Here is a 12,980-nt window from a genome sequence, read left to right on the forward strand (position 1 = left end):
GACCAAGCCACCAAAAGACCCTACTGATGGTCCAGTACCCCTTCAGATGCTCCTGCACCTTTCTCTGATTTTCCCAAGCCACGAAAGGGCGGCTACATCTACGCGCGGGGAAATCCTTCCTCTTTAGGATTGCTCGGAGATCACAAGGTAAGCGCCGGACCCCGCAGCTTGACTTTGTACTTTACGCCTCCATCTTTAATCAACATGGTGTCGATGTCGATGGACCTGGAGAGCAGGTCCCGCGACATGCAGGAGCGCACCTTCTGCAAATGGTCTCGACGCATCGTCCTCTACGGCATGCACTGCATCTGATGTCCATCCCGCAGGCTGAATACGAAGCTGGAAGCCAATGGGTACCCACCGATGAGATCCCTTGTAGATGACTTGTCCGACGGAGTACGACTGATACAGCTCATGGTGCGTGGTCATTGACTACACGGAGGCAGCATGCTGAACAAAGAACAGGAGATCATGGGTACGGTGGCTCAAGAGAACCACAGCGGACAGTGCTGATCGCGCATTCAGGTGACGTCTCCCTCGGGCGATACAACAAGAATCCACGAATGCGCGTTCAGAAGGCCGAGAACGTCAACAAAGCGCTCGAATTCATCTTCTCCCGCGGCGTGAAGCTCACAAACATCGGCCCTGAGGGTGCGTCCGTCCTCCCTGCGACGCGTCCCATCCCTCCCTCTCCCTCCGACACTCATCCACGCCCTCAGACATCATCGATGGCAACCTTAAGCTTATCCTCGGCATGATCTGGACCCTCATCCTCCGCTTCACCATCGCAGACATTAGGTGTGTACCCCGCACTACCCCACCCTGCCTCCTCACATCCCTCTGACCTCGCAAGCCAGCGAAGAAGGTCTCTCCGCCAAGGAAGGTCTCCTCCTTTGGTGCCAGCGCAAGACCGAGCCGTACAAGGAGGTCGACGTGCAAGACTTCACGTACAGCTGGCAGGACGGGCTCGCGCTGTGCGCGCTGATCCATTGCCATAGGCCCGATTTGATCGACTACGATAAGTTGGATAAGGTCCGTCGGTTTCTGGACTTCGATTGCTTGGGGCGATGTGGAGGACACCGAACTAACCCGCACCAAGGCAGACCGGCACGGCAACACGCAGCGCGCTTTTGATGTTGCTGCTGAGCATCTCAATATCCCGCAGCTACTAGAGGTCGAGGACCTGTGCGATTCGGTGAAGCCGGACGAGCGTAGTGTGATGACCTACATCGCGAGCTTCTTCCATGCGTTCTCGAGTATGGGTGAGTGACTTGCGTTAGCCTCGCTTCTGCATCTCCCTGACGATGCTCTGCAGACCAGGCAGAAACCGTATCGCGGAGAGTCGAGAAGTTTGCAGAACTCATGCAGTCCGTATGGGTGTCAAGGAATGACTACGAGCGAAGGGTCCGATTGGTGGGTCGTCCGAGCATGCTCCTTCCACTGTCCATCGCCATCAGCGCCACCTTGCTAAAGAAGGTTCCCAGCTCCTCGAAGCACTGTCGCATGTCCAGAAAGAATGGGAATCCTCGGTCTTCAACGGCAACTACGCCTCCGCGAAGCAGCAGTCGGCGGACTTCCTCCACTACAAGCAGACGCGGAAGCGGGAGTGGGTCACGGAGAAGCAGGAGGTTACTACCCTCTTCTTCAACGTCCAGACGAAGCTGAAGACGTACGGCCTGCGCGAGTACGTGCCCCCTCCCGGCCTCGCGCCCGCGGACGTCGACATGGCGTGGAAGGAACTGCTGGGGAGCGAGGCGCGGCGGAGCCGGGCGATCAATGCGGAGATTCGGCAGTGAGTGGTTCTGCTCGTTCGCAGTCATGGGCGCGCCGGCTGACCCTCGCAATGATCAGAATCAAAGAGACGCTCCGCCGCAAGTTTGCCGACCTGGCGAATGCGTTCGAACAGCGGTTGCACGGTATCGATCGTGAGCTGGCGGACATCGAGGGCCCGCTCGAGGAGCAGCAGCAGCAGGTGCAGGCGGTGCAGTTGAGGATGGGGACGTTAGGTAGGTGACTACCGGGCCAGCGCGGCTGGGGGTGGAGGCGGCTCGGTGCCACTCGACGAATGTGGGGCTGATGCTTTGTATAGAGGAAGTCCTCGACGACGTACGAGCGGCCGAGGCAGAATGCGCGGCAGCGAATGTCGAGGAGAACGACTACACGATCTTCACGACGCAAGATCTCGAGTTCGAGCTTGAGCTGCTAAGGCAGAGCGTGCAGAAGAAAATCGCGTTTATAGATAACCAGGTGGGTTGGGGCTTCGCCGAGGCCGAGAGGCTCCATCGATTCCGAAGGGTTTCGTCGGGTTTGGATAGGAGGCTGACAGTGTTGGACAGATCGTGTCGCGCAATATGACGAACCTCACGCCGGCGCAGCTCGAGCAGTTCGAGAGCACGTTCCGGTACTTTGATCGGGATGAGAGCAATACACTCAACCAGTCGGAGATGATCGCGGCGCTGGCGAGTTTGGGAATCGTATACTCGGTCAGTTGTCGTTCGGTTCCTTGCAGGTTTGGCACTGACGGCTGTTCCATCTCAGGATGAGGATATGGACTACATCTACGACCAGCTTGTGCAGGACTACGGCGCGGTGTCGTATGAGGCGTTCATCAACTTGCTGGTACGTTTGCTGGTTTCAGTGAAGGGGCTGCGTGGCTAAAGCGACTCTAGGTGGATATCACCGAGGATCAGACGTCACCAGAGCAGCTGCGAGAAGCATTCCGTGGCCTGGCTATGGACAAGGTGCGCAGCCCTCATGCTGTCGACCAAGGCTGTTCACTGATCATACTCTGTCCAGCCGTACTTCACCGAGCTCGACCTCCGGATCGCCAAGCTGCCTGCCCCTGCCATCGACTACCTGCGCGATGCCATACCTAGCGCGCCAAACGAAGCAGGGGAGCCTATGTACGATTACGAGACATGGCTTGACGATGTATTCGCCTAGTAGGGCGGTGTACACATTCTGAGTATATATTTGTTGGACATTAGTCATCCTCCGCTGGGAAACTCGAGAGTGGCGCGCTCGTAAATGCTTCCCTAATATGCATGCCAATGATGCCCTGGTATTTAACTATCATTTTCGAACCCCCAGGCAAGTATCGGTTTCGCATCCTTCATTCCGCAGTGGCTGTACCGAGCATCGAATATTTCTAGCGCGCGAAGGTCTGTATCATCAGCAGCGCCTCTGTGGCGCGACAGTGCCATCGTGCGTAGAGGTACTGCTAGCGACGATTCGTACGTGTCGCTCCATTCGGGCTTGGATAGCAAGATATGCATGCTGACCAGGTTGGGAAGCGGACAATGGAGATTCGGCGGAGTGAGCACGCCCCCTACATCGACATCACCGCGCGTCAGGCCAGATAGCAGAGCCTCGGTAATGATCAGCCCCTGGGTGTCCTCCGCGAGACTGAGCGATATGAGTTGCGACAGGCTGCGTAGCGTGGAGAGCAGTGAGCCCGACTCCCACGCAACGTTGGCGAGGGTTAACTTTGTAAGCGCGGGGAATGTGGAGATTCGCTCGAGGACTCGTCTGACGTCGCCATCGGGATTGCGATCAATGTGCAACGTCTCGAGGGCGGGTGCAACGGTATTCTCGATGAGGCAATATCCAGCGCCCATGCAGGTAAGCTTCTTCAGCCGAGGGAGGCGCAGTGGCGTCGAACTCGTTGGTTCCCCTTCGAAATAACCCGATGTACTGGCGCTCACGTCGACCTCTTCCAACGTCGAAGCCTGACGCGCGATGAGCGACAGAAGGGGGCGACGGCTCCGATATATGCCGTCATGGAGATGGAGGGCAGTCAGCCGCCAGCTCTCTGGAAACCGCAAGTCACCCTCTATATTATCCCTTGCATAAAACACGATGTCGACGAGGCGCAGACGAGGCGCGTTGCTGAGATTCGTATAGAGACGAATGACCTCTGAATGGGTAGATTGTGGCGCGCTGGGGAAGGGGACTTCCAGCCTTTCGTGTCTGACGCGTAGCTTCTCCAGTGAGGGACAAGAAAGGGGCTCTATGATCCCGTCAGAAGCAGGTCGAGCCAGACAGAGAGTTCGCCAGCGGTAGGCCTCCTGGCGGATGACCTTCCACCATCCAGATTGGTGGTGTAGTTCGCCTGCGATGAGTACGTCGAGAGGGCTTCGGCGCGTGAGAGGGAGTTCGCGCGCGAGGACATACTTGGTCAGGTATGGACGGTCCGACCAGAGGCGTATATCCGTCCAGAGCGCGGCTGTCTCCAGGGCCACGCACCTCCAGGTATGGCATACTTGGGCGAAGTTGTATGCGTGCCCGCGAGAGAGACGCTTACGGTCGTGGTCGAGGAACCGGCCCGCGCGGATCAAATCGTCGTGTCCGGGACCAGCTGCGAAGAGGAAGATCTCGGAGAGGATTTCGCGCGGGAAGCGCCTGAAGGGAGAAAAGAACGCATGATTAATCCGTATCTGGGCACGACTTCGTGCGGTCATTTCTTGGAGATGCGCCATGATAGGACGAAGCATTTCGTCCTGTTCCTCGATGCCCTGCGTCAACTCTAGTAGAAGCTGTCTGTCCGTTTGCTGAAAGGCGCCTGGATCACCATTACGGTATTCCTCGATGTTTGCGATTTGATTGCATTGATTTAGAAGCTGTCGCAGGGCCACTGTACCCATGAAGACCGCCTGTATCAGGTCCAGTCCCTCGTTGGGGGTCACTATTGGATACGGGTGAGTGACAAGAATACTAGATATAACTATGCAGCAAGCAGTCCGCCATAATACTCACTGATCTGATGCAATTGATAAATCTAGTAAAGTGGATGGTGCGATGGGGAAGTAAAGATGATCTATCGCTGTTGCACCGAGTTAGGTCTCTTGTAAGTTGTAAAACCAGACAATGAGATGGGGTAATCAATGGTCGATCTGTCGCGTGCTTTCGATGATAGTTAACAAGCCCTTGGAGGTAGCGAACAAAGGCCGAGCACGCGGCCCAATGTTCTGTTTGGGTCACACGTCACGTGGCATGCACGTGACGTGAGGCCCAATCTTGTCACGGTTCGTATTCGAATCTGCACGCGTGAAGTGATGCTATATTTCGTGCGATAAAAGGTTCGCACAGCTCAATATCATCCTGATAGATGTACTGTAAGCATATACAGCAATGTGCAAGCCAATCCATCCCGAACACGCCGCCTTTATTACTTCTCGTATTTTTGCGCATGCGCGACCGGGATTTGCCGGATGAAATATTCATTGACAAAGGCACCAACAGGAAGCCTGAGGCCTAATTGCTCACCGCGAGCGCGCATCGTATGCAAGGAGACGAAGTTAGATTCTCCCATTGAACAACTCCCTGATTACGGGGCTGGGGACCCGTCAAGTTTCTGGCACCAAGTCTTTTGAGCCGTGCTCTACCTTTACTTACAGTTTCAAGGCAAGAGCGGAAGTCCTGACTCCGGTGTTGTTACAACGACATCCTTGCGTGGGATTTACTTGTTCAGAGCGCTATTCGTCGTGATGGAGGCGTATCGAAGGTGGGACAATGGTATTCATAAGTAAATTCCTCCAGCGGGAGGAAGTCCACGCCATCGGCGCTCCCTCCTAACCCGCGCGCCACCTCCATCCTGCGCATGGCCGCAGTCAGCGAGACCTCGTCCTCAGGCGGGCGCTGGCACGGCCCAAGGTGCAGAGTGCGGAGGTTCGGGAGTGGGCAGAGGGGGTTCGGCGGCGTCAGCGCGCCGTCGACGGCGACGCCCCCGCGGGTGAGGCCCGCGAGCAGCGCCTCCGTGATACAAGCCCCGGCGAGCTCGGCCGTGGTCTCTTCGATGCGCAGGGATGCGATGTTGGGCAGCGTGCGAAGCGTGGCGAGCAGCGAGTCCGCCGTCCACGCGATGTCGACGAGCTCGAGAGATGACGCGGGCGCGGCGCCGCGGACCAGCGTCGTCAGGTGCGCGTCCATCCACTCGTCGCCCACGATGGGCATGTCGACGATGCGCTCGAGGCGGAGGCTGCTGAGGCGCGGCGCGTTGATGGCGCCCAGGAGTGTGCACGCCGGCCCGGTGGCGGCGATGCGTCTGAGGTTGGGTGCCTCGGACGGTACGAGGTCATCGGGGAGATCGAAGAGGCCCTGCTCCTCGACTGGGACGGCGTAGTCGACGACCAGGCGCAGTTCTTCCAGCGTCGGTGCGGCCTGCTGGACCAAGGGGAGGAAGAGTATGCAGGGGTCCTCGTCGCCAATCACGAGGTGGAACGCAAGCGCCAGGTGGCTGAGCCTCCAGCTGTCTGGAAGCAGCAGCCCAATCTCGTGGGGGAGGTGGCCGCTGAAGCTTAGCTCAACGGAACGCAGGCGAGGGGCGACGCCCAAGGTGCGGAACAGCTGTACGGTGCCGGTATCATGGATGCTCTGCTCGACAAGGTAGATGTCCATCATGTCTATCTCAGCGCGTAGCATCTCAAGTGATAGAAGTTCCATGTTTGCTGGGGCACTTGCCCTTGGCGGCACGGCCTCTCTGGGCTTCTCGAGACGGAGGGACCGCCAGCGATGTTGCTGCGCCAAGACGAGGTCGTAGCACGCCCTTGGGGTCGCATCCCAGTACTCCCCAGCGCCTTGAACGAGCTGTACGTGTAGAGGGCGTGCCTTTGTAAGTCTCAGGTCGCGCTCAAGTAGCTTGAGAGAGCCCGGCTTCTCGTTTCGCGTCAGTCGTATATCGGTCCATAGATCGGGTGTGCTCAGAGCGACCGATCTCCACATGCGACAAACGGCCGCAAAGGGATATTTTCGATGTACTGGAAAGACACTGGGCGAGTCAATACGGCTGGAGAAAGTAGCGGCGAAGAGGAAGATCTCCGAGAGGATCTCGCGCGGGAGGCGGCGTACAGGTGCTAGAAGGGCACGATTGAGTTGCCTCTGCTGTGTGATGCGCAACAGAGCGTAGTCAAGCTGATTGAAGATGCTGAGTAGTGTCGACTCTTCGGCCTCGAGACCCTCGTCGAGCTCTCTCAGGTGGTTGGCGTCTGCACGTGTCGTCGAGCTGGGATCGTTCGTTCGGTAGGTCTCCATGTTTGCAATTCGTCCGCATCTATCGAGAAAATCGTTTGTTGCTTCTAGTCCCTTCTTGAGGCCTTGTAAAAGCCTTTTCTTGTCGTGGGGCGCCACTTCAATGATCGTCAATGTCCTGATCCTCAAAGAGAACTGGCTCTGGGAAGTACGCACTGGCTGTTTTCCAGCTCACAAGAAAGAATTGAACAAATATCTGACTCAGTGTAAAGCGGCTGGGATGATTAACGTGCGCGACGGTAGAGAGCAAGTATGAAAGGCGAAGGATCCCAGGTCACGATGCCAAGTCACGCATCACGGATGCCAAATCGAGCGATCCATTGTTCTTCACCCTCCACCATCTGCGCGTCGGACCTCCTGATTCAACGACACGCATTCCCCCGGACGATCTTGTATAACTCTCTCGGCGCCGCCTCCTAAGTACGGCTCCTACGCCGTGAGCGCCATGGACAGCCCCTCATCTACCAACCTCCAGGTCCCATATGTCCCCTCCAAGTTCTCCTCATCCATACACACCCGCGCGTCTAATGGGCACCTACGAAAGAGACCAAGGCGAGATGATACCGACATAGCCCCGCTTCGTCGTGGTGGTGGGATCTCAGCGTTTCGCCCCGGGTCTCAGCGCATCCCACAGGAGGAGGACGAGGACGAGTACAACATCCCCCTCGAACTAGTCCAGGTCAAGCCCGTCAAGCGCCCTAACAAACGGGGGAAAAGAAAGCGCTGGAACCGCTTCAAATGGGCGCTCGTGATCGCGAACACCGCGGTGCGTGCGCCCTCACCTCGTCTACCTTCCCCTCCTGACACACCCTTCCCCAGCTCACCCTCTACGCCCTCGCCGGCCTCGCCGTCTGTATCGCCACCCTCCTCGGCGTGCTCCCAGACTCTCCGATCATCCTCGCCGCGAACCCGACCCCGCTGCACCTCTCCACCGCCGCCGCCGGCTTCCTCCTCTTCACCGCCCTCATCGGCTGGCCGGGCATCCTCACCAACCACCGGCCGTTCCTCGCGATCTACACCGCGCTCCTCCTCCCCGGCCTCGCGCTCGCCGCTGCGCCGGGCTACCTCACGTACAGGCGCGCCGCCTTCAACCTGCCCGCGAAGCTCGACGCGCAGTGGAGCGCGGGGCTCGGCGCGCGCGGGCGGCTGGCGCTGCAGGACGCGCTGCGCTGCTGCGGGTACTTCTCGCCGTTCGTGGAGGCGACGGCGGGCGGGGCGTGCTACGCGCGGAGCATCCTCCTGGGATGCAAGGCACCGTTCCTGCAGGCGCAGCGGCGGATATTGGGGGCGTGGTACGCGGCGGCGTTTGCGGTGTGCGGGGCGCAGGTGCTGGTGCTGGCGACGGCGGTGCTGTGCGCGAACCACGTCACGTACCGGTTCGGGAAGGGGATGATGCCGGAGCGGTATAGGCTGGATGAGCGGAAGTTGGCGGTAATTGTGCAGGAGGGGTGCGTGTATGCGTTGCTTGTAGGCGGCTTGGTGCTCATGAGACATTGCAGAAGCTCGGTTCACGGCTCTCAGGATACCAGACCACGAGGCGACAAGCCGAGTCCAGCGTCGAGCGAAGCATATATGCTGGACACTATACCCGACCTCAGCTACAAGACCCTTCGCCCCGACCACCATCCATCCAGGCCCAATCTACGCCGCGATCCCTCCGGCTCCGACCTGCAGTACTCTCCCTCTTCTGATCCTTCATATCCTCCCACTTCCAATGCTCACCATCCTCACTATCCCCCCACTGCCGATCTCTACCGCGCCTCCCATATGACGCGCTCGATGTACTCGACGGACAGCTTTGCGTACGACGAGGCGTACGCGTACTCTCCGCGCGATGACTACGTCGACCACCGGCAGGGCTACGTAGATTCGCCGCGAGACGAGGGCTCGGGGTCGCAGTGGGCTGGCTATGTGGACTCACCGCGGGAAGAGCGCGGACACCATCGACGAGACGATGCGGATGATGCTGCATGGACACCGTCGGGTGTTGGTACTGCGATGTGATGGTGGTCACGTTCGTGCTATCCTTCGGCGTTCGCGCGTCTCTGTCGACGCAGCGCATTGGAGGCGCAGCGGCGTCCAGTGCCATGCCCTTACGCTCGCCCAGGCTTTTGCGGCGCGGCTGTCATGTCCAGATCTGCCAATCTGGCGATCATCACACGGAGGCAGAGAACCCTCGCGGCACCAAAGCAGCCTGTGACCGGGAACAAAGCAGATTGTGACCGGGAGCAGAACTTGACATGCGCTGTCGTCCGAAAGGGGATGATTCCTTGGGATACGGTGGGTGCACTAGCGAGTCCTTCTTGTTCTGTAGGGTTGTCGCGCGATGCGCGCCTTCTTGAGAACGCTTGCATGGCAGCCCACTCTTGATACGCGGATATCGATTGTTGTACAATTTCCTTCTGTGTACTATACTCTACAGACAACAATGTAAAGGAAGGGGTATATGGGTATTCACAATCAGGCTCCAAGTGTAGGCCTTCGACTAGGGTTTCAACAATCGCCAGCGAAGCTGCAGGTTCGGTCAGTTGAGTGTACGCATAACCTAGCGCGCGGGCGACGCACCTGTTCCCGGGAACTACCTGTTTATAGTCGTCGACCTGAGAACGTCAGATGAGCGCTCGGGGAGGTCATTGAGAGTATCATGCTCACCCATGTCGTCAAGTTGGGATCCTGTATGAATGAAGTTTACCGTCAGTCCATAAGCTGTCCGTGCAAAGCTTGCGCACCGTGTACGCCTCGTAAAACTGCGAAGATGGTGAGTTGGATGTCGCAGGAAATTGAAGCTGGATCGTACCTGATCAATGTACGCCGACGTGGGGAATCCGGGAGGGTCACATCCAATGCTAGCATGTACTATTAGCAGAGGGACGAGATTCCAGGGCTTCTACTCACTTAATCTTGTCCGACGGCTGGTATACCCGTACGTAGTCTATCGACATGGTGGTCTGGCCGCCGGACATAAGCGTCGAGCAGCAGAAGAGAGGGTACTTGATTAACTCACTGGAAATGTAAGGTGATCTAGATCGACCTCGCCGAAATTCTCGCCTGCGATGATACAGCGGTCAATGGGCTGGAGGCGCGGAGCTTGTGATACGCACTCATGCCCAGGTTCATGATCACTGATATCTGGGTCAGCACGTCGTTAGACAGACTTGAGGTCCTTGTATACGTACGATACATGGGCTCCTGAGGGATAGGGCGAGGTCCGATCTCTACGAGTGGGTCCTCAGCGAGCCCGCTTTGTCGAAGGGTCCATGCTTTCTGGTTGCTGGGCGAGAGTGTGAGTTTCCGCCATGTCCGTCAGTACGATGGCTCACTCGTTGATCCAGGTAATGTACTGCGAAGGGTTAGTGGATACAGAGATTGACATTGCAGAAGAGACACGCACCGCATCATCGAACCCTGGGACGTACTCGAAGCCGTAGACTGCGAAGCAGCCGAATTCGAGCTCGTAGCAGGCGTAATCTGCGTACAAGTCAGTGAGTGATCCAAGTGGATGAGAGGGCGCTTACTCGTCTGCGTCACAACCGACGTCGCTTGCTGGTATACGCCGCCCTTGTACCCGTTCATCGCGCTGATGTCGGGGTCGTAGACTTGCATGCTATCCCCGGTGTCGTTGAGCCATTCGTAGGCTGCGCGAAATGAGTAATCGAGGTAGCACAGGATACGGAGGAGGCTCACCGTGATTGAAAGGCGCCCATTGGCAGGACTGCGACACTTGCCCGCCGAGGGTAGCATCGATCTGCCTGCAGCGAACGATGAGGTCGACGTCCATTCATGCACTGAGAACGATCTCACCTTCGAACAAGTCAATCTCCGGCGCCGCGCGTCCGACGTGCGTCCCATCGGCGTGCATGGGTCCCGGATGCACCGAACCAGGACAAGTGCACCGGGAGAGGCGTTGGCCCGATTGGTAAGCTGAGGATTTTGTGAGTTAGCTGTGCGCGGGATGCCCGCCGCGTAGGTAGACGCACAGAGGGCGCCGCCGTAGCTGGTGTCGCCGTCTTGGGTGGCAGCGAGGGGAAGACCGCCCTTAGTCTGGTTAGGCATGGTCCCGACATCGCACGAGTCTGCACCAAGTCAGGTGAGCGCCAGCCGGCCGGAGTGGCGAACAGCTCACCATAGCTGTAAGGCCACTAACAGAAGGTTAGGTCGCGGCTGATTGTCTCGACACGTAGGACGCACCAGCCCGTCAAGCGTCGCGCCGTATCCGGCCCTTCCTAGGTTGCCCATTGACCAGATAGCCGGCCACAGACCACTGATGTCGCTGGCACCTGGGAGCTGGACGGCGACTTCGACGATGCTAGCACGGTCGCGTCAGCACCATGAGCTATTGTAGCGCAAACAAACCCAGCCTTACCCTCCGGTGAAGCAGAACTTGTTCCACGTCGTCAGCATCCCGCCTGCGGAGCGTCAGAAGCGCCGAGGGACATGCACGAACTGCTTCTCGCACCCATGTAGTCCAAGCCGTGGTCCGGCTTCTGGGATAGCGTGATACGTAGCGCGCCGTCCTTCGTCGTGATCTGGGCGGCGCTTTAGCGATGCCGGCGACAGTCAAATCCCGAGGTCGACGTACCGCCTCGGGGTCATACCACTCGAGGTTGTTCGTCTGGCAGAAAGGTCAGCGACGCGCTCGAGGGCTTGGAGAACCGTGCTCACCCCCCAGTAGTGCAGATCAACGGCCTCCCAAAAGGGATCGTCGCCAGGGTAGAAGGTGCGGTAGTCTGTGTTGAACTCGTCGGAGAAGACGAGGGTGAACTCTCCCTCGCTCGTCCACCCGGTCTTGATTCTGACATCTTCGGGCGTGTCTGGGTCGATAGGGCCCCAGTTTCCCTGCATCATGGGTACCTGGTCCGTTCATTAACAGAGAATCCCGGGAGAAGGTGTTGTATTGCGTACCTGGCCCGTCCCGTTGATGCCTCCGAGATTGAAGCCTGGGGTAGAGGTGAGCCGTCTGAGAAGAAGACGGAGGACAGGCTACTTGCCGCCATTCCTGGACTGCGCTGTCTTGGTCAACGCCGTCGCGATAGGGTAGCCGGCGCTGAAGGACATGCAGTCAGTCGACGGACCGTAGGCGGAGCGAGTGGACGCACAATAGAGCGACGATCAGGACCGAGAGCAGGACTACGCATCCCAGATTCGTCAAGCCGCGGCACGTCGCGATCGACCCGCCCATATCCTTGCCTCGATCCCTGCGCCAGTCAGGGTAGTGGAGGCGATCGTCGGGTTCGCGGTAGTCTGGCATGAGGTTGGCGACACCCCATGTCGAGGGGTCGGCGGTCAAGGAGTACTAAAGCCATGGTCAGATCCCCTGCAAGAGCCTTGCCAATCGAGACGCACTTTACTCGCGATAGTGCTTGTGATCGTTCTTCGACTGGGTAGGGAAGGGGTGACGTGCGAGGATACCGGCTGACTGGTCATTAGCCAACGAGTGGAGCCGAAAACGATGCAGACTCACCACAGGACGGCTTGTCTGTGCATCGAGCAACTGCGAATAGTGAGGTAAAGGAGGATCACTCATTCGAGTAGGAATTGTGAGATAGTCTCGCCGTCGCTGCGCGTGAGGGCCGAAAATAGAGGGAGCGACCATGAAGATGAGAGACACAGACGATGATATCAATTCGTTGTCATATACAAGGCGCTTCGAATTGCCACATAGCTTTGCGCTTAGTACTCAGCCTAACTTGAAGGCACATGCTGGAAGAGTGCTAGCGGCCCCTGAGAAGGCCCGGTCGTCCGGGGTATGAGTCGCCCAATTGCAAGAAGTCCTTCGAGATACAGTACACATCTCAGAAGCGTGGTCGCAATGCTATCTCAGTACTTATGCCAAAAGTTGAGACAGCGAGTGACGACTGTGTTGGGAATACTCACCTTGGCGCTGGCGCCTTAGCTTTGGAGGTTGAACGGGCCCACTTGATCAGCGTGCTAGAGTCTTACCGAGATACTACGGG

The 12,980-nt window shown here is 58.1% G+C and overlaps 5 protein-coding genes across 5 annotated transcripts; 2 read left to right on the plus strand and 3 right to left on the minus strand.

Moving 5' to 3' along the window:
• The first annotated feature begins 162 nt into the window (after positions 1-162).
• Positions 163-3,083, plus strand: SCHCODRAFT_02616967 (uncharacterized protein). Its single transcript, XM_003034069.2, has 15 exons — positions 163-272; positions 327-417; positions 466-475; positions 526-651; positions 720-798; positions 858-1,032; positions 1,100-1,262; positions 1,316-1,413; positions 1,485-1,792; positions 1,852-2,006; positions 2,090-2,247; positions 2,337-2,483; positions 2,539-2,619; positions 2,670-2,741; positions 2,797-3,083. The coding sequence occupies exons 1-15, from the start codon at positions 205-207 to the stop codon at positions 2,941-2,943; spliced, it is 1,878 nt and encodes a 625-aa protein (XP_003034115.1). The 5' UTR covers positions 163-204; the 3' UTR covers positions 2,944-3,083.
• Positions 3,066-4,885, minus strand: SCHCODRAFT_02746049 (uncharacterized protein; the record flags this gene model as incomplete). The annotated part of the gene is made up of 2 exons (XM_003034670.2): positions 4,756-4,885; positions 3,066-4,684 (listed from the first exon to the last, which is right to left on the minus strand). Coding segments are annotated over exons 1-2 (1,620 nt in total). The 5' UTR covers positions 4,757-4,885.
• Positions 4,886-5,409: 524 nt separating this feature from the next.
• SCHCODRAFT_02616969 (uncharacterized protein) lies at positions 5,410-7,260 on the minus strand. The gene is made up of 2 exons (XM_003034671.2): positions 7,183-7,260; positions 5,410-7,124 (listed from the first exon to the last, which is right to left on the minus strand). Exon 2 carries the CDS (start codon positions 7,027-7,029, stop codon positions 5,467-5,469), a length of 1,563 nt encoding a protein of 520 aa, XP_003034717.1. The 5' UTR covers positions 7,030-7,124; positions 7,183-7,260; the 3' UTR covers positions 5,410-5,466.
• Positions 7,261-7,471: 211 nt separating this feature from the next.
• Positions 7,472-9,030, plus strand: SCHCODRAFT_02597966 (uncharacterized protein; the record flags this gene model as incomplete). The annotated part of the gene is made up of 3 exons (XM_003034070.2): positions 7,472-7,792; positions 7,846-8,474; positions 8,526-9,030. 3 exons carry the CDS (start codon positions 7,472-7,474, stop codon positions 9,028-9,030), a joined length of 1,455 nt encoding a protein of 484 aa, XP_003034116.2.
• Positions 9,031-9,686: 656 nt separating this feature from the next.
• SCHCODRAFT_02725913 (concanavalin A-like lectin/glucanase) lies at positions 9,687-12,619 on the minus strand (the record flags this gene model as incomplete). The annotated part of the gene is made up of 21 exons (XM_050347101.1): positions 9,687-9,773; positions 9,824-9,872; positions 9,922-9,974; positions 10,031-10,074; positions 10,128-10,148; positions 10,203-10,290; positions 10,418-10,494; positions 10,542-10,661; positions 10,711-10,771; positions 10,820-10,947; positions 11,004-11,099; positions 11,150-11,165; positions 11,215-11,332; positions 11,390-11,432; positions 11,483-11,552; positions 11,606-11,638; positions 11,689-11,877; positions 11,929-11,983; positions 12,011-12,070; positions 12,123-12,319; positions 12,491-12,619. The coding sequence occupies 21 exons, from the start codon at positions 12,617-12,619 to the stop codon at positions 9,687-9,689; spliced, it is 1,734 nt and encodes a 577-aa protein (XP_050201911.1).
• Positions 12,620-12,980: the final 361 nt, after the last annotated feature.

Source organism: Schizophyllum commune (assembly GCF_000143185.2).
Source record: "Schizophyllum commune H4-8 unplaced genomic scaffold SCHCOscaffold_3, whole genome shotgun sequence".
Classification (NCBI taxonomy): Eukaryota; Fungi; Basidiomycota; class Agaricomycetes; order Agaricales; family Schizophyllaceae; genus Schizophyllum; species Schizophyllum commune.